The sequence below is a fragment of the Fusarium tjaetaba genome, assembly GCF_013396195.1.
Source record: "Fusarium tjaetaba strain NRRL 66243 chromosome Unknown NRRL66243_c0000321, whole genome shotgun sequence".
Taxonomy (NCBI): domain Eukaryota; kingdom Fungi; phylum Ascomycota; class Sordariomycetes; order Hypocreales; family Nectriaceae; genus Fusarium; species Fusarium tjaetaba.
Window position 1 is genome coordinate 31,836 of NW_023501517.1, and position 18,491 is coordinate 50,326.

General features: G+C 48.7%; 8 protein-coding genes across 8 annotated transcripts; 4 read left to right on the top strand and 4 right to left on the bottom strand.

Moving 5' to 3' along the window:
- Positions 1 to 31: 31 nt before the first annotated feature.
- On the top strand, positions 32 to 1,456 carry FTJAE_12153 (ankyrin-3; the record flags this gene model as incomplete). Its single annotated transcript, XM_037345172.1, has 1 exon — positions 32 to 1,456. The coding sequence occupies one exon, from the start codon at positions 32 to 34 to the stop codon at positions 1,454 to 1,456; it is 1,425 nt and encodes a 474-aa protein (XP_037200801.1).
- An 867-nt stretch (positions 1,457 to 2,323) lies between these two features.
- Positions 2,324 to 3,254, bottom strand: FTJAE_12154 (uncharacterized protein; the record flags this gene model as incomplete). Its single annotated transcript, XM_037345173.1, has 2 exons — positions 2,324 to 2,967; positions 3,017 to 3,254. The coding sequence occupies 2 exons, from the start codon at positions 3,252 to 3,254 to the stop codon at positions 2,324 to 2,326; spliced, it is 882 nt and encodes a 293-aa protein (XP_037200802.1).
- Positions 3,255 to 4,782: 1,528 nt separating this feature from the next.
- On the top strand, positions 4,783 to 5,865 carry FTJAE_12155 (endoglucanase; the record flags this gene model as incomplete). Its single annotated transcript, XM_037345174.1, has 1 exon — positions 4,783 to 5,865. One exon carries the CDS (start codon positions 4,783 to 4,785, stop codon positions 5,863 to 5,865), a length of 1,083 nt encoding a protein of 360 aa, XP_037200803.1.
- Positions 5,866 to 6,489: 624 nt separating this feature from the next.
- Positions 6,490 to 8,103, bottom strand: FTJAE_12156 (serine carboxypeptidase s28; the record flags this gene model as incomplete). Its single annotated transcript, XM_037345175.1, has 1 exon — positions 6,490 to 8,103. The coding sequence occupies one exon, from the start codon at positions 8,101 to 8,103 to the stop codon at positions 6,490 to 6,492; it is 1,614 nt and encodes a 537-aa protein (XP_037200804.1).
- Positions 8,104 to 8,899: 796 nt separating this feature from the next.
- On the bottom strand, positions 8,900 to 11,995 carry FTJAE_12157 (isoflavone reductase P3; the record flags this gene model as incomplete). Its single annotated transcript, XM_037345176.1, has 7 exons — positions 8,900 to 9,445; positions 9,495 to 9,832; positions 10,524 to 10,531; positions 10,849 to 11,123; positions 11,195 to 11,530; positions 11,572 to 11,856; positions 11,912 to 11,995. The coding sequence occupies 7 exons, from the start codon at positions 11,993 to 11,995 to the stop codon at positions 8,900 to 8,902; spliced, it is 1,872 nt and encodes a 623-aa protein (XP_037200805.1).
- A 2,039-nt stretch (positions 11,996 to 14,034) lies between these two features.
- Positions 14,035 to 14,280, top strand: FTJAE_12158 (uncharacterized protein; the record flags this gene model as incomplete). Its single annotated transcript, XM_037345177.1, has 1 exon — positions 14,035 to 14,280. One exon carries the CDS (start codon positions 14,035 to 14,037, stop codon positions 14,278 to 14,280), a length of 246 nt encoding a protein of 81 aa, XP_037200806.1.
- Positions 14,281 to 14,788: 508 nt separating this feature from the next.
- Positions 14,789 to 15,985, bottom strand: FTJAE_12159 (peptidylarginine deiminase s; the record flags this gene model as incomplete). The annotated part of the gene is made up of 1 exon (XM_037345178.1): positions 14,789 to 15,985. One exon carries the CDS (start codon positions 15,983 to 15,985, stop codon positions 14,789 to 14,791), a length of 1,197 nt encoding a protein of 398 aa, XP_037200807.1.
- Positions 15,986 to 16,341: 356 nt separating this feature from the next.
- FTJAE_12160 (uncharacterized protein) lies at positions 16,342 to 18,432 on the top strand (the record flags this gene model as incomplete). The annotated part of the gene is made up of 4 exons (XM_037345180.1): positions 16,342 to 16,662; positions 16,715 to 17,100; positions 17,150 to 17,975; positions 18,025 to 18,432. The coding sequence occupies 4 exons, from the start codon at positions 16,342 to 16,344 to the stop codon at positions 18,430 to 18,432; spliced, it is 1,941 nt and encodes a 646-aa protein (XP_037200808.1).
- Positions 18,433 to 18,491: the final 59 nt, after the last annotated feature.

The window sequence follows — 18,491 nt, forward strand, 5'->3', positions numbered from 1 at the left end:
TTGAGGCAATCATCGCCCAACATTTTACGAAATGCCCCACGCCGTGCTACCAGATCTTGCTGCGTTTCAAGAAAACCTTCACAATCCTCTTCCGGCATACTCAGCCATCGATAATGACGACCTTCTGAACCGAATCGAAGCTACCGAAGGGGTCGAACTCCCTATCCTCTCCTCACCCGCCAGTCGCGCGCCGAACTTCCAGCGTCTTGCCTCCGGTGCAGATAGGGAATCGTACCTTGAAGCACACCGACTCGAATGCGACATCGTTAAGGCATTTTTCTCCGCTATCGAGAATGGCCACGATGATATCGTCGCCGATTTTATAGCCCGTGGTTGGGTATCGCCCGATACTGCAAGTCAATGGGGCGAGACACCATTAAATGCTGCTGTGCGCGTGGGCAAGGTTCCCATGGTAAGCCGCCTCGTTGCTCTTGGTGCAAGCGTCAATGGATTCGGTCGCGCACGGGATGAGAATAGCACCGTCGAGCCTGCAGACTTGCCTGAGCGTACGCCGTTGATGGTCGCTGCGGAGCGCGGGCACCTAGCGTTGGTCAAAGTCTTGATCGAAGACTACGGCGCGAAACACGACATCATTGCGCCCGATGGAGCGATCGCCCTTCGTCTAGCTGCCGCGAACCGCCACCGCGAAATCGTAGATTATCTCCCTACTATTCGTGGCGGCGCGTGGAAGCGATGGGCAACCGTGCATAAAAAGCAAATGGACCGAGTGCGACGAGCTGTCAATAGAATCGTCAAGTTCGTCAAAATCCTTGTTTGGGATCTCCCCAAGTTTTTAGTCTGGGATATGCCGAAAGAGATATGCCGTGCTGCCTGGAGGCGTCGCCATCGGGTGAAGAACTTCTTTAAGAAGTTGCCTGGCAAGCTCAAGGACGCGGTCCTCGGGATACCTAGCACCCTCAAACGCGCTGCAACGGAGGTTTGGAAGGGCATCAAGGAGCTTCCGTCGCTTTTGAAGAGTTTGGCCCAGGCTACCTTTAAAGTATTTTGGAAGGTCTTGACAGGCATACCCGGCGCGGTAATGGTTGTTCTCAAATGGATCGGAAGCGGATTGAAGGGCATCGGCGAAGCCGTTCTTAACATTTTCGTTAAGCTGTTCTCTCTCCTGCACACAGCCGCCATGGCAGTCGTGACTTTCTTGCGTGGTATCACTCTTGGGGATGTGTGGAATGGCTTCTGCCATCTCGTTCGCGCCGTCTTGGTGGACGCGCCTAAAGCAATAGGCGCATTCATGGTGGCCTTTGGCAACACCAGTTACGATGTGCTCAAAGCAATCTTTGGCACCTTGGGTGAATGTATCTGGTGGTTATGTGGGGGAACTTACTGGTTGATTCGATATATTCCGCGTCGGATATGGACCATGTTTGAGGCGATGGGGACATCCTTGGTGAAGGCCTGGGAGGAGATCATGGTGTACTTCAATCCTAAGCGAATGTAATCAGCTACTAAATGCTCTATATTATAATTACAGGATATTCACTAACGACTCAATTGAGCGACATCGGCTATCAATACTAACCAAAGCTAGAAGATCGATGATGTAATGCGTCCCTTTCACAGCATAATAATGATGATGATCTGGAGACTGATCGTGGAGCCCCGAACTTGGCGGATGCCACATGACAGGACGTCATGAACCGCCGCCCGATGCCTCCAACTTTAACGTACATTGACGCCAGTATTCGTAACACGGCGTTTTTCCTCTCGTATTAATGTATCAGCCTTTCTATTATTATTTATGTCTATAGAGTCACGTCATTTCGAGACGGCCTCCAATGCCTCAGCGTAAGGATCACAGAGGACTACCTAGTGGAGGTCTCACTCAAAAGCCATCTGATTCACACCTTCAGTAACACGCTGAATAAGAAAGAACCACCGTTCGCTCTCGACGTTATGAGTTCGACATTAAAACTTTGATTAGCTCGTTCATCCGCTTCAACCGGCGTTATGGTAACATATTAAAACTTCTTTTGAAGCGGTATGCGAGCTCAAATCGTTTTGCGTATCTGCGGCGACACGGTATAATTAATTCATCGAAGCCACCCTAGACTTCTAGAACACGGCAATGAAGCACTGGGCCCTCGCCGTTGGGGTACCATCCAATCCGACTTTTGCAATATCATTATTTTATTAGTCTATATGTGATCTTTACTATCATTCTTCCGTAAAAGTTCGGCATTTCCTTTCCAGCGTTCCATGCCCATATTTCTAACCTGACCCTGCTCCGGCATAATTAGTGGTGTATTATAACTCCGTGTCATTAATCCATCAAGCAATCTGCGCCACGTCTATCGCGTATGCATGTCTATACTTCCGCCATATATCGGCTTTGCCTCGAACTCCTTGCGTTCATCCTCTCAGCCTCAGCGTATTGACTCCGCCTTGAGTCTCTTGCCTCAGCTCTTTCATCATTACCCTCCCAACCCGCCTTGATCAGCCAGAACAAAGCCATCAAAGGCGTCGTAAGCAAACCTAGCACGCCGCCAAGAATCGCTTTGAAAGCCTGTGGTGTCCAGCGGTCTTTGTATTTCCAATCTCCACCATCGCGTTCTCCAACTGTCGTAAGAACCCCCACGCTCAGTGGCCATAGGATAAAGAAGCCCACGACAGCGAGTATGAAACCTCTCAGTGCCCCTTGCACGACTGTCGTAAGTACAGGAGGGACAGTAGATTTCCTTTGAGGCTCTTTCTCTTCCACTTCGGAATCGCTGGGATCCGATGCTGATGGGAGGAAGAATAGCCATCGAAGCCACTGGTGCGAGGGCTCAGGAACAAAGCCAATCGGCTGAACAGAGCGTTTCGAAAGGTCGTAACTGACGAGGCCCATCTCAACGAACCACGTGAGAATGCACTGGATGATAATAGTTACAGCTGCATCGCCTGATAGCGTGTTTGGCAGTTGAAACAACCGAATTGGGTTCTTGATGGTGTCTTGCGTGGTGTACATGACTATCCATTCTCATTAGCTTTGCATCTCACACTTCAGCTGTAAACTCACCATAAGCCAAACCAAAATTCACACCCCCGGATAAAGCCATGGCGCCTATTCCGTCAAGCCCAAAGACATAGAAGAGCTGATGCCCCGTAAACTGTAGACTCGGCTTCAGGCGCCCCTCAATGTCACTGTCATCTCCTCTCTGTTCTCGTTCCTCCTCGCCAAGGTTGTCAGGTTTCAGAATCCCGCTGGACCCCTGCACATTCGGCCCCTGTGTCTCAAGTTGCGCCGACGTAAGCATATCTTTTCCCTTATCAGAGACGAACTCGTGGAAACTTGTTTGGTTTTGTTCTTATTTTTCCTGCCCTTTCGTGGTTTTTGATGCATGGAAGTGGACAATTTTAATTAAACGTCGCCAAGCTGTTGAAAGGGGGTTTAGGGAGATTAGACGGGAAAAATGGGAAAGCTTGGACTTTTAGATGGGCGAGAGCGAGGAAAAAAAGTTAGTTAGCGAAAAAGAGTGAATGCGGATACTAATCCGAGATACTACACTACGACTTTGTTGAGAGACTGGTTCACATGGTACCATTTTACACCGCTATCTCACGGGAATCACGCGATTCTCTGGCACTTGTTGAGAGGCGGTAGTTGAAGATTATGTGATGCAGGAAAAGCATAAAACTATACTGTTTCCCTAAAAGTTTATCACTGTAGAAGAGTGGACCGACTGTTTGGTGTTTTGAAGGGTTATCGTGAAGCTCTTACGGTTTCACCACCGAATACCACCACGATCGGTTCAATCGGCCCAAGAAGACGGCTTACTACGCACAAGCCGACCTGTCAAGACGGTATTGATTGACGCCACCTGAGAATCTGGGCCCTCTCGTCTCCATCGGTTCATTCATCCGTTGATTTAATCTATCCAGCGGTTAATAGATCCATCTTCATTCGTCTGAACTTGTACTGAGGGGAACGTGTTGTAAGCGACGTCAGGAGAAGGACAGAAGCAACTCCATCGTCTCAGGATGACTGACCCAAAGCTTGGGCCTGCAAGGGTCTAGAGATGGGGACTTGCGGAAAAATAAACACCGTTGACATGACCCCTGCGGCGCTAAAGCAGGAACAAAAGAACGCTTGTGTTTTTCCATCTTGTCTTCTGCCCCAGTTTCAGGTACAGCGGTTCTTCGGCCGAGATGGACTACTCGCTTGCAAGACGGGCTTATCACTTCGCTTGGGACGGTGTTGGCAGTATTCAACTGAATGACCGTTCTGCCATTTCTTGGCAATAATCAATCTTACTTTGGCCATCTACAGACTATCGTGAAGATCCAGATGCTAGCCTCGACTATACCGTCGGTAAAATGCGACTCTAAACTTTAAAATACTATGAAAATCACTGTAATACTTGCATGATCTGCTCATACCTCGATCAATCATACCCATAAAACCACAAGGGCTGAAACGGCCTTGGCCAACACCATGCGACCCTCCACCACCCTCATCCCTGATGGCATATCGACCCGGACATGATACCCCTGCCTCAATCTATCCAAGGCGGGAAACTGATCCGTTTAGCCATGAGGCTCTTTACCCGCCAGCTCAGGTCTCCAAACATTCATATAAACCGCCCTCTTCCTCTCTCCAAGATACTCTCTCTCTTCACTCAGGCTCATTCAGCAGTTCATTCCATTCACTTTTTGCTCCTTGCACATTCTTTCACACTTCTTTGACAGAAGTCGTTTCATTCATTCATTCACTTAAACCGCCAGTCGGATATTACCACTCTTTACTACAAAACACAAGACCTACTTTTCTTACACAACTTCAAGATGCCTTCTTTCACCTCCAAGACTCTTCTCGCCGCCGTTGCCGGTGCCCTGGGCGTTGCTGCTCACGGTCACGTTTCCCAAATCAACGTCGCTGGCGCTGTCTATGACGGTTTCGATGCTAGCTCTGCTCCTTACGACCAGAACCCCAAGACCCTCATCGCCTGGTCTACCACCGCCTCCGACAACGGTTTCGTCGCCCCTGATGCCTTCGGCACCGGCGACATCATCTGCCACCGCGATGCTAAGAACGCCAAGGGCCACGCCAAGGTCAAGGCAGGCGATCAGATTTACATCAAATGGGATACGTGGCCAGAGAGCCACAAAGGCCCGGTCATTGACATGTTGGCTTCTTGCGGTTCTGCCGGTTGTGAGTCCGTTGACAAGGAGACCCTCAAGTTCTTCAAGATCGACGAGGCTGGTCTTGTCAAGTCCGGTAACCCCGGTACTTACGCCTCTGATGAGCTGATTGCCAACGACAACGGCTGGCTCATCGAGATCCCCGAGAACATCAAGCCCGGTTCTTACGTTCTCCGTCACGAGATCATTGCTCTCCACGCCGCTGGCCAGGAGAATGGTGCTCAGAACTACCCTCAGTGCTTCAACCTCGAGATCTCTGGTTCTGGCTCTGAGCTCCCTGAGGGCACCCTCGGAACTGAGCTGTACAAGTCCACCGAGAAGGGCATCGTCTTCGATCTTTACAACAACCCTACCAGCTACCCCATCCCTGGCCCTGCCATGACCATCAAGTCCCCCAAGGTTACCCAGGGCAAGCTCGCTGAGAAGTCCAAGGGTACCCCCACCACTGGCTCTGGCTCTGGTTCTGACTCCGGCTCCGGCTCTGCCACCCCTGAGACTCCCGCTCAGACTGAGGCTCCCGCCGCTGGTACCTCCGCTGCCGCCCCTGTTGCCACTTCCGCTGCCGCTGAGGAGCCCTCTGCCCCCGTCGAGACCTCACCTGCTGCCCAGGAGTCTGCCACACCTGTCCAGACTGAGGCTCCTGCCGCTACCAAGCCTGCCAAGACTGGCTGCAAGGCCAAGCGTGGCATGAAGGCCCGCCGTCACGCTCGTGACCTCATGAACTAAGCAAACCACTAAGCGTGGTGGTGTATGAAAGGTCTTTTTTACAAGGACAAAAGCCTGTCTATCCTGAATGGGATGAATCTTTGAGTATTCTGCTGTATATATGTGACCTCGAGTCCAAGATATAATTCAATTACATTGATTATCATTCACTTGATCGTACCAAATGCCTATGTGGCCTGTCTATCGTTTTCTATTATTTTGTAACGCTGCTTGCTCTAAAGTCTGGCATAAAACACACTGCCTTGTGAAGTTTCCCTGGCTCAATGTTAATAGATATGGAAACGAACAACGTTACTGTCTGTATGCAATACGCCGAGTAGTGGCACTCATACCAAAAACCCCTTTGTAGTGCTTCCCGTAGGATAGATATGGTGAAGCCTCGAAGTTACATCTGTCTTCGTCTGTCTGAAACTCTTAGCTGATCAATAGGCTCTAATAGCGATCTTAGAAATATTATACATTGTGGAAAGTCCTCAAACATTATACTATGTCACGAAAGATGCTCATCGAGGGTACTGGCATGATTCGGCCATGAGCAGGGAAGTGTATTTCTAGGACTAAGGCTAAAGTCATAATCGTAATCATGGTTCTAACTATGTACAGAGAATCTCAAGGTATCGCATCCTAAAGGTCATTCGCACGCCTCCCCTTCTCCTTCTCGTACTCCTCCAACCAAACCTTGGTGAAGTCAACAATATCCTGCTGAGCTTTGGCAACAGCGGGAGGAGGGAGCCCGATCTCAGTGGCGTTAGGGTCTAGACCGTTTTCATCCCAATGGTGAACACCGTACGGGATGAGGATGAATGGCTCGCTGGCAGTTGACTTTCTGGGAGCAAGACCGATTGCGTGAGGTGTAGCGGCTCTCCAAGGATCGTATTCACCGTCGATGAAGGCCACGCGTGGGTAGCTAAAGTTCCAGCCACCAAGTTTGTTGATAGACTTGACATCAGGTTCTGCTGTGATGTTGAACTGCTCTCGGCAGGGAATGGTGCTGAACTCAACATCGATGAGGCGAGAGACGAGCGGAAGCTGGTTCTTAGGCACCCCGGAGCCGGTTTGCCAGTATCCCCATTGCGTGCATGTCTGATAGGCCCACTGGCGCCCGCTGGATGACGGGTTAAGACTAGTGCTGCCATACATTTCGCGAATAGAGTAGCATTCATTCAGAGTCTGGCCTTGACAGCCTCCCTGCTTATCAGACTCCACGTTTGACCTCATGTAACCGATATAGTTGAGGAAACGGTTCGTCAAGTACTTGACGTCGTTCTTATTGGCATGAGCTGAGAGCCACTTCTTAACATATGGCGCAAGAGACCTGGTGCTTGCATAGAGAATAGCATCAGAAGAAACACTGCCGCAATAGATGCCGAAGTCAGATGAGTCCTGTGCAGGGTCCCAGTTATTGCCTTGTAGCCCTCCGATTCCGCGAGCAATGGCGTTTGCGAAGTCGTCGTCGCGTAGACCAAGGAGACCGAATGCGATCTTGAGCTGTTTCTTCTCCTCCTTGTCGCTTCCAGTGAGGATCTTGTCGACAACCTGAGTGAGCTTTTGTGTGACCTTGGCGCAGTCGCCGGGTGCGAAAAGTCGCGCAGCCTCGAAGTACTCCCAGTAGTCGATGATAGCCTGGGTGACACCAGAAGAGGAGATACCACCCCAAAAGACATCGGGGTAAATCTTTCTGGCGAAAGCAGCAAATGCACCAGCGTAGGATCCGCCGTAGATGATGTAAGGCGTGTTGGAAGCGGTCAAATTGTGCTTCTCCAGACCCGGAAACTTGACATTCTCGGCAAAGTACGCCGTATCAGCGAGAGCCTGCTCAGTGGACAAGAAACGCAGGTTCTTTGTCTTGAGATCGGGAACAGGGAAACTGGTGCCATAATAACGATGCTCGAGGATGACTCCAACACCACCCGTCGCATTGGCCAGCATCTTCAGGATGCCATGTTCGAGGAACGGAATTCTGTCCTCGCCTGAAGTCTCACCAGAGGCAAGAATAATGACCGGTCCGCCCTCGCGATAGTGCTGCGCGTCGAACCAATATCTCAAGGGAAACTTCTTATCCGAGTGAGGTTCATACTTGGTCTCATTGTGGAAATGATCGACGGGAACCGAGATATTGTGAACTTTTATGGATCCAGAGTCCGAGTCGGCTCGAGCGGACAGGGCCGGGATACTGTACGCGCTTCCTCTAGCGGTGAGCGCCAAGAGGGCAGCGGAAGCGCAGCCAGCAAACCACATACTTTCTGGTGATGGCGATATACAGACAGTATGTTCTTATTTTGGTAGAGGTATAAATCGCGGGGGGGCTTTAAGCTTCTCATATAGTTTTGCGATACGGCCAGCCACCTTCCTGTTTCAGATTAATAAGAGCATCATGGTCACACTGAAAAACATAAGTTCCGTTGCATTTGGAGCAAGGATCTCCATTTATATCCATGGGAAGGAACCTTTGTAGATTGATGAATCACGGCATTTTCGAGCCGACTGTTACCCTTATCTGCTGCTGCCTGTCAATTGATAGAGCAGCATAAACCCCCGCCTCGTCACTGTGGTGATGTGGATAAACTCTGGCGTGATTCACGCAAGGTTTATCGGCTTCAACGGACACAAGCACGCTACGTGAAGTCAATTGCCACTGATCTTGGTAACATGGGTGATATACTGAATACTGTTGTAGAAACTTACACTAGACGGACCAGAATGTCATCAGACGATTGAGCCATTACTCAGTCCTGACAGCAGATAGTCGGGATGCTCCGTCTATTCAGAGTTTATTGGCTTGCATGATGTTCGAAACCTTCTGAAATTAAATGCAACAGTTAAGCGACATCGCTCGATATATGTGTTGTCTTACATATATTGACAAATTGTGCAGAGTAGTAGGATAAGAACTCTCAAGAACCCCTATAAGAATGATCTGCGCCAAACAGGTAACGCAGGCGAGGATACCAAACACAAGGCGCTGTGGCATACATCTCCTCTTATCCGACATCCGTAATTGAAACGAGAGGCATTGGAGCTGTCTATATATGCTCTATTTGGAACAGCCATACTTGTCACCCAGTTCACGAAAAACCTCCAACATGTCAACCTTTCCAGTCACGGTATTCTCATCAGCCTCATACTCCATGGCGACCAATCCACCTGGTAGGGACGATTCTATCATTTCCATGAAGTCTGAAATGCAATGCTCAGGCATGATCTGTCTGAAGAAAGCCTTCAAATCTTCACCTTGCGCAAGTCTGAGCTCAACCTTGTTAGCAGTGATTTCCTCAAACATGTCTCTCAGGTCGATTGAGCTGTAGGCACGAGGACCAAAGACCTTGATCACTTGCGGGCTGGGGCTCTCAAGCTTGGTGAGCAAGTTCTTCGCACAGACTTCGCCAACGTCCTTGAGACTGACAATTGGGACCTTGAAATCCCTTGGTGCGATCCATGATGAGATTGTTGGCGGATCTCCCAAAGGCATTTGAAACATGTACTCAAACTCCTCTTGAAAATGAGTTGACTGAAGGATAGTCACTTCAGGCACAGAGCCCTTGAGAATGTTGTCGGTGTGATGATTCAAGCGGACAAAGCCCTGCATCGTCAGCATCGACACGGATGGCGACTTGGCCACGCTTACTTACGATACCATGGTCATTTTGGGACCCCAGACCAGACAGAACAACGAGCCTCTCGACGCCTGATCTCTTCAAGGCACCTTTGACGTTGTTGGCTGTTTGCTTGGCCCATTCGCTCTGGTCGATGTCCTCATAAGTCGGCGGCGGGACATAGAGAACGGCATCAGAATTGCTGAAATCAAGACTATCCTCAGAAGCAACATCGCCCTTGACTGAACTGAAGTTCGGGTGGCTTGTGTGTTCATCTGGAGCTTTGGAGGTATCGCGATAGATGCCACGGATAGTAAGACTGGCTGGAGAGGCCAGAAGTATGCGGATGGCCTCTTTTCCAACCTTCGTTGAGGCTGGAAGAACAGTTATATGAGTAAACATCTTGGAGGTAGGGTCGGGTGTTGTAGCTGCTGTTTTCAATTCCTACGGTTGTCGAACTGACTCACGTATATTTATATGTCTTGAGGCCCGTATGAAGACGGGCACGGAGACATTAAAAGAAGAGAATACCAAGAAATTTGCTAATTTTATGTATTCAGCTGAAAGCCGTGGCACCTCGAGAGACTTGACACTATTAGGATTGGGTAAGCGCACTTATTGAGTACATCCGTTCCGCCAGTTTACGGAGGTCACAAAGAGGACGACCACGTTGCCAAAACTTTCTCAATATCGCTGTTCATTCTTTAGGAGACGGACCACCGATAATGGATGCAGCGTACTACAACCCGAGCTCTCACACAGAGCTGGAAAACATAACCTGATGCATATAATTGGCCAAATTCATAAATGCAAGAATCGATGGATGCTGAAGTCAGCCGCCAGATGTGAGGCTTGTAACCCCTCATCGACATGGCCATTACATCAGCATATGACATATAGAGTTATTCATGTTCATACAGGGACTGGAAAGATATTTGACATTTCGTATGAGAGGGCGATTCTGCATTCCTCTTGCACTTAGCTGGTCACGAACCTTTTGCCTCGCCGCCGTCCCACAACAGATCCATCAAGTGTAAAACAGCTACAATAAATCTTGCCACGTACCGGAGGAGCTAGAGGTATGAAGTAGTAGAATCCTCACCCTTCAACGAACAAACTCTTGGCAGATTTCATGGTACGCCTATTCTGAGATCTAGAGCTTGAAATTTACTACAACGCAGTGCATTCCTGTCAGCCACTCGCCTTTTGAGGCCATGTCCGGGGGAACGAAAAGCAAAGACGTGCCGACGTAGGCTGGCACTTCATTTCTATTGGAAACAATATTCATTTAATAATAGAAGAAATGGGGCTAAGCTCGAGCCGAGCAGAGGCTTTTCCAGATCGTGACAAGAAGTTGAGTATCAGGTATGCTTGTCACCTCTCGCCTCACTGAGCGGCCGACATCAAACGCTGATAGATCATTGTAGCCTTGCCACTTAAAAGTCTCTCACAATAGACATCCGGGGCTGTCACTTTCATGTCGGGATAGAGCTCCGTTGCATCTACATATCCCAAGTACCGCGCGTACTCTGGGGTATTATACCCTCGAATTCCGAGTGCGTTGAAGTATTGGTACTTCACTACATCAAAGTAGTCGAATGAGTCCGCAGGCGGGCAATTAGCCTCTGCTCTAGCCACTCCCTCCATGACCGCGGCCTCTGAGATCTACAAGCCCAAACCTGATTAGTACAGCACATCGTTCTGGCTCATCGATTCAGATGAGAAAAGAAACTTACGTAGTTGCGCTCAATCTTTTCACCACTGGCCTCTTCCAACAGATCGTATGCTTGGTTCATTGTCAGAACCGTGTTGTAGGCAAAGACCATCTTGTTCAGGGTCCGAGGATCTGCGATAATGCGAGCGATCCATCTTCCAATATCTGGCAGATCTGTAAAGGCACAGGGGGTGTTTCCGTCACCTGGAATACCCCCTAGAGTGATTGGCAAGGCATAGTCAACACGGCCGGAGGGCAAGCGAGGTAGCATCAACTGATACCAGTAGCCGATATCGACAATAGTGTAAGGGAGTTTGACTTTCTTGACATGATTGATCACCTGCTCTTTCTTTTTCATCTGTCAGCGGTAGAAGCCGTGTAATACTCAGGTGGACTTACGATATCCCTCAGCTCTAAAATACCTCCTGCTGGCATAACCGGGGCGAAACAGCAAGGCAAGAAGCGCTTGACACCCGCGGCTTGAGCGGCATTGATGAGCGGGGTTTGCGCAAGGAGGCCGGTAGCACTGATTGCTGAAATAACGGTATTTATACCATCGAGGACTCGCGCGAGTTCATCCTCAGGGCCACTTAGATCCGCAGCTACAACGTTGATTCCCTTCTCTTTGAGAGCAAGTGCCTCAGGTTTCTCTAGTGAGGATTTACGGACCAGTGCAGTAATCTCCTAAGTGCCGGGTAGGTCAATATAATTCTTACGCCAAGAATGAAATGTGACGTACATATCGCGGCTCGGTTGAGTCAAGGAGGGCGTTCAAGATGGAGGTGCCCGTCTCACCAGTGGCACCGAGGATCGCGACCTTCATCTTGCGGACAGACACAGAGCTTGAAAATGAGAAAATTGCCTAATATTATCGAGTAAATGTGCCAATACTGCCACAGTTGATAGAAATGAGGTTGCTTTAGAAAGTGAGCACTTCGAGCGAAGATTAGCTTAAATTCCAGATAACTAGACTAAGTGCTCGGAGTTGCAGAGTGCGGAGCGCGGAGTACGAACTATTGCATCCTAGGAATGGGAGTTAGCAACTCAGTAACCGAAAGTTTAATTTTATAGCCAGCAAGTAGTCGCATAGATAGAGGTCTAGAGGGTGGTCTGGGCGGCAGCGAATTGCGGACTTCAGAGTACGGAGCGGAGTTTGGAAGCCACTATAGTCCACTGTTGAGGAGTTGAGCATAAACGAGGAAACACTGGACTATGATACCATGCAATAAGCCTTACTCAAGAAGGATGATTATATATCGGCTGGAAGATTTGCGATGGACTCACTGAGGTCTAAGTTCTCTGCGCTGGTATAAGGCCTCAACAACAGATCTCAACTGCAAATAACACAAAATATCTGGCTTATAACTCGAACGGTCTAGAAGTAGTTTGTAACTTGCCACGCTGAGATTGTCTCATTCAGGGCTGTCATACATGGTCAACCAACAGAAGTAGATTCGGCGTAAAGGTCAATTTGCTCACTGTGGCTTTGATATAGTCTAGATATGCCCGACAACATTGGTAATTCCATCTTTAACGATGGAAACTACGAGCTTTCCAGAGTTTCGAGAAGCAGCAATTTCTGATCTCAAATATTTGTCTCACTTTTCTCTTCTGGCCAAGACGTTCCAACACTGCAACTTCAATTGGCTAACTGATCCTGTCCTCTTGTCCCCAAGATTCACAATCAGGTATCAATCACTGTGAGTTTAAAGGTAGCAGATCTACTCCGCAAGGATGTATAATACGCTACACGCATTGGCCTTGTCAACTTTGACAAACAGGGGCCAGTGGATGTGCGAACGCCTCCAGATTTTGGGGCGGATCGCTACTTGGCGGACAGAGAAGGAAGGATAGCGTTTGATGTCAGTGCAAGCCATTTGGAGACAATTGATGAACAAATAAAAATAAACACATTTCAGCCAAGAGTTTGCTTCATATTGAAGAGTCAATTGAGCTGGAGACTAGTTGTGGATCGTGGCGTGTAATGTTGGTCAAGTCGATTTACGGCTTCACACGAACAGTGTCGGCAGCAATACAGACTTACATGGTATTGCAGGCCGATGGCAACAGGAAAATGAAGAGAAAAATGATGTAATTGGACCAAGTCAATTGATTTCCTTGAATAATAGTCTCAATTGAAATGCTCCGACGACTGACGTGCAGTTGATCAATACAACCTTCCAAGACCATCGAATCTCTTTATCAAGATATCGCAAGCCGATTGAACCGAATTCTTGGCGGTCTGACAGATCAGGGACTAATAATGTAGCAAGAGAGAAGTGGTGCTATTGGCATGGCAAGAGATGACGACGCCGCCGAGGCCCCATTTTCTTGGGTCTGACGAGCATGGGGCTTGGCATGACAAGGTTTGCATCTAACGGAGAAGCCACAACTCTATCCTACGTAGTATCCAATGGGCCCAGCAGACCCAGGCTTAGGCCTTTGGTAGGCTAAGCGATGACATCTGCCAACGCTCTGCGCCTTCCGGGTCATGGCTTGGAGCTGAAGTGGCGTCATACGGAAACTATCGATGAATCCAAGTTTATCGCCTTTCAACTAACTTGACTAAAGGTTGCAACGCCGAGATGGAGATGTCATACATGGCATTGAAGACTATATATACTGCCTCTGATTCCTTTAATCACAATTCATTATCGTCATCATCATCATCAATAACAAACCGCTAAATACTACCAACTCAAATCCTGCAAATACCCACTACCAGATACCTTATCAACAAACTCTAAACACATCCAAACTCGGTAGAACCTACGACGAGTTGTCTCCACGCCAAATCAGCAACAAACTCAATCAACACAAAGGCTACAACTCAAACCACACACACACACAATTACAATCACAATGTGTCTCCCTTTCGGAAGAAGCCAAACCCGCTATAGCTCAGGCGGCGGTGGAATGATGGGTGCTCGCCCTGTCAAGGAAGTTCACCACCATCACCACGGCGGAGGTCGCATGGGCGGAGGCATGGGAGGAGGCCGCATGGGAGGCGGCGGTATGATGGGAGGAATGGGAGGCGGACGACGCATGGGTGGAGGTATGGGAGGTATGATGGGCGGCGGTAGAAGAATGGGAGGACGACGATGCTAGGAGCAGAATCGGCAGTGGAGACGGGCTGGATGTCAAGGCCAGGCACAGCGACAACGATGGAGGGGACGGACGGGTTAGACTTCCACGTCCATGCCTGCCACAGAGACAACCATTGCCACACCCTGTTTGTTGATTCCAGGTGCAACAACAACAACAATGGGTACGGGCCTGGTGTCTGCGCCATGCGCGGCAACAACAATCCAGATGCCCTGTACATCGTGACCAGGTGCAGCAACGAAGATTGAGATCTTGACACAGCCTGGGCGTCGATATTAGAAGATGAAATCCTGTATTATTAAAGCGACGGTATGAATAAACGACTAAGAGAAGCCTTTCATGCAAAAGAGAAATATCCCTTCAACTCTACTATGAGAAATCCATTATCGTGCTTGCGTCCCTCGTGATGGATCGAGTGGAGTATTGATTGAAGAAGAGCCGATACTATTCGACACTTCTCGGTCTACCGTGATCAAATTACTATGTCTCTCTAAGTGCATGAGTTGCGACATTAGAACTTCAATTCCCTTCTTCGTATTCCTCTCTGCATCCAATCCTCCGCCGGTACTTGCTGGGTAGCACAATGAATTCCTCCGCCGAGCTTAGGAAGAATGTTCAAATCAACTTGAACAATCTCTCGATCTGGGAAATGTTGGCGGAAAAAGGCGTAGGCATCATCATCAAGTTTTCCAACTCCGAAACGCGGCATGATCAGGCCTCCGTTCGGGAGGTAGTAGTTGGCGTATGAAGCAACAGTAACATCAAAATGATCCCAATTCTCGCCGGGAAGGTCACTGGGATGAGGCTCTTCAACTTCAAAGACTTCTATTTGTCTTCCTCCATGATCTTTTGCGTTCCCCAAAGTTTTCTTGGCTTCTCTATAGGCTTGGATCATCCGCGGATCAGCACGTTCTGAAGGTCTGCTCAGAATAACCTGGCCCGGTTTGATGAATCTCGCGAATGCATCGATGTGAAAGTCAGTAATATCATAGCCTTTGACGCCAGTAAGCCAGATCACTTTCTGGATGCCGAAGTATTTCTCGAATAATCCTTCCAGCTCTTCCTTCGATCTGCCCGCATTACGGTTCTCATTGACGATAGAGCTCTCAGTCGCTAGAAGGGTTCCATCCCCATCGACCTCAATCGCGCCTCCTTCGCTAGTGAAACCGGTGTCAACGATAGGTATGGCATTTTCTTGAGGCGCACATTCATCTTTTTCATCCTTCTGGTCTATGACTGAAGCTTCTGGGATCTGGATATTCGCAGCAACCGCTTCATCACCAGTGGATGGTACCTTGGCTCCCCAGTAATTGAAATTAAGTTTCAGTCCAATAGAACAGCCATTTTGCGTTCCATGAACAAAGACCGGTCCTGTATCGCGGATCCAAAGCTCGCTCACAGGCAGTGGTCGCACGGTGACATTATCAGACACCGTTTCAGATGCTTCATGAACGCGTTCCGGGCGGGTAAACATTGTGACTGGCTCGAAGCGGGAGATGGCATTGGAAAGTGCCGAGACTTCCGCGCGCGCCTGTCGAAGGATATTCTCCTCTATAATCGAGGCGGGAGACGGCCACGCAGTTAGCGTTTGCGAGTGCTTTTGCCATTCTGGCGGCATGCGATACCTCCCAGAAATTCTCTGCATCTGGCCTGGATCCATGAAACCCTTGGATGGAGATTTGATGGATCTTCGAAAGGACGCAAACATGAAAGTCAAGCGTTCTTCTGTCTTCGTTTATGTGTTAAGGGGTTGAATTGGGGGAGGAGTTGGGCTTTAATTTATGTATTTCTTGGGTTGGACGATGGGGATGTGAGCTCCGCAAAGTCGTATTAAAATAGTAACAATGTCGCAGAACTTTTGCTGTGATACGGTCACATCATGAAGGCTGTACTCCTCAAGGACTTTTAGGACTCCTGTACACTTTCAGTATTGTCACGTGATATCGCACAGGATCCGGTAACACGTCGCGTAACCTTAGCTTGGGCTTATACTCCTTTCATTTTCTCCACGGCCTTCGAGGCTCCCACTCTTGCACCCAAACATCTTCTTCCCGTTATTTGATCATGTCCACCCGGAGAAGCGCCAGGCTCCACGCTTTGCAGGACCGGGCGCCTACAAGCGCCCAAGATGACTCCAGCCCGGACATGCCTAGCAAAACAGGCAAGCGGAAAGGAACAGTGAGCGAATTGCACGAAAAGCCCCTCGTCATCAGTAATGCGAAAAGACACGTCGCCAGCAACGATGGAACGCCAGCTAGAAAGAAATCCAGGGCAGAAACTAGTCGTAAGAAGGCTGAAGAGTTGTCCGCGAAGTCACCAACCAGTACAACAACCGACCTTCTTTGGTCCTGTCCACGAGAGATTCTGAACTTGATTTTGGACCATGTGAGATGAACACCATCCACTACTCAATTAGCGAAGTGCTGAACGGAATCAGATTGAGGATACTAGAACGCTCGGAAGACTCTGCTGCACAAGCAAGAGTTACTTTGCCATGGTTGCACCTCGACTCTACGAGCGCGTTAATATCTCTGTAGCGTATCACGCTCATATTCCCAAGTTAATCCGAAGTCTTGAGCCTTTCCTATCTATTAATCAAAGAAAGCAGCTCAGGAAGGAGGGCCAGTATCGAGGTCAACAAGAAAGCTTCCCCAACGTTGTTGATCCTCAAAAGAAGCCTCGTTTTGGGGAGTACGTCCGCCAAGCCTGTCTTTTCATCGGCGACCCAGGAAGAAACCACAAGTACATTGTAAATCGATATGTCGAGGAAGCTCTGAAGAACATGTCCAATCTTGAGGTCGTCGAAACCTCCAGCATCACAGAGTATGCCAATTCATCCCTGCTACGAATTTTCCAGGCTAACATGATACAGATCTATCTCTAAGAGTCTAGCAAGCCAAAAGAATTTGAGAGCCTTGAATGTTTCTGCCGGAAACTTGGGAGAAAGCGAAGCCAAACCGCTAGCCAAAATCAAAGATCTCAAACACTTGGCCATTCATCTGCTCGGTTTTGCTAGCCCCAACTTCCGAAAAGATAATACTCCATTATCTTTGATTCTCAATTCTAGAACAACCCTTCGGAGTCTGGTCATAGAGACTGGATCGTTCAGCTCTGTGTTCTTGGATGACTGGCCGAAAAGCAAGAGCCTTACCTCACTCAAATCTTTCTCTCTTACGGGAGCCACTATTGATGGAGACTTTTTGAGCGCTCTAGTAAATGCTGTCGACTTTGTTGCGCTGGAAGAATTGAAGTTTGGCTATCTCTCACATGACCTGAAAATATTGTTTGAGTATCTCAGCGATGTCTTCTCGAAGGCCCAGGATAATCACAACTCCAAGATCAAACTGCGCAACTTGAACATCGAAATGGGAAAAGAAACTTCTTTCGCGGTACCCGAGGAGCAAGAAGCGCACGTAGACGCCAGAATCGACTTTATATCGTCTTTCGACACTTTGACTTGTCTGGAGCTGCATGACTACGGCCAATACCGTCAAGAGATCACGGTCAATCCTGGTCTGAAGAGCTCACTCGTCAGAGCTATTCTCAAACATGAGAACCTGACCAAGCTGAAGATATCCTACAGAGGTGTCACGAGTGGCTACAAAATAACGTCCTTGGAGCCTGACACGGTCTCGACTCTGGTTGATAGCCTTCCAGAGTTGAAGGTGTTTGAGTTTATTCCAGAACCAACCAAACTGGTAAGTACTGAAACCCGTGAACGAGGAAACATTGCTAATACAGAGACAGGCAGAAATTGCTAGAATAATATGCCGTGGCCGCAACCTGACAACCGTCACTCTTATTACCGGCGGCTCATGGTCGAGCTTAGCTCAAAATCAGGAGAAGGGCTTGGTGCTTCTGCATTCAATATTCGACGAAGTTCTGAAGGGAGATGTGAACAGCGACGTGGGAGTTTTCAAATGGGAAGACCATAGCAAGATCACTCGCGTGGCCATGGATTGGATGATATGGGAAATCGGATCGAAACTCGGCAAGGCCAAAAAAGGAATGAAAAAGGCAAAGAAGATGAGCGTTGCAGTTGGAAAGCAGAAGCGAGAGGTCTTGTATCGTGATATCGCGGATTTCATTCGCGTCCCTCTTCTCAATGGGCTTGGGAGCAAATGGGTAGACAAGGTTAAGAACGATATCAAATAATTTGGATACATGCAGAAATGTTAGGTATCAATAAATCTGAAGCGCTTTGAACATTTGGA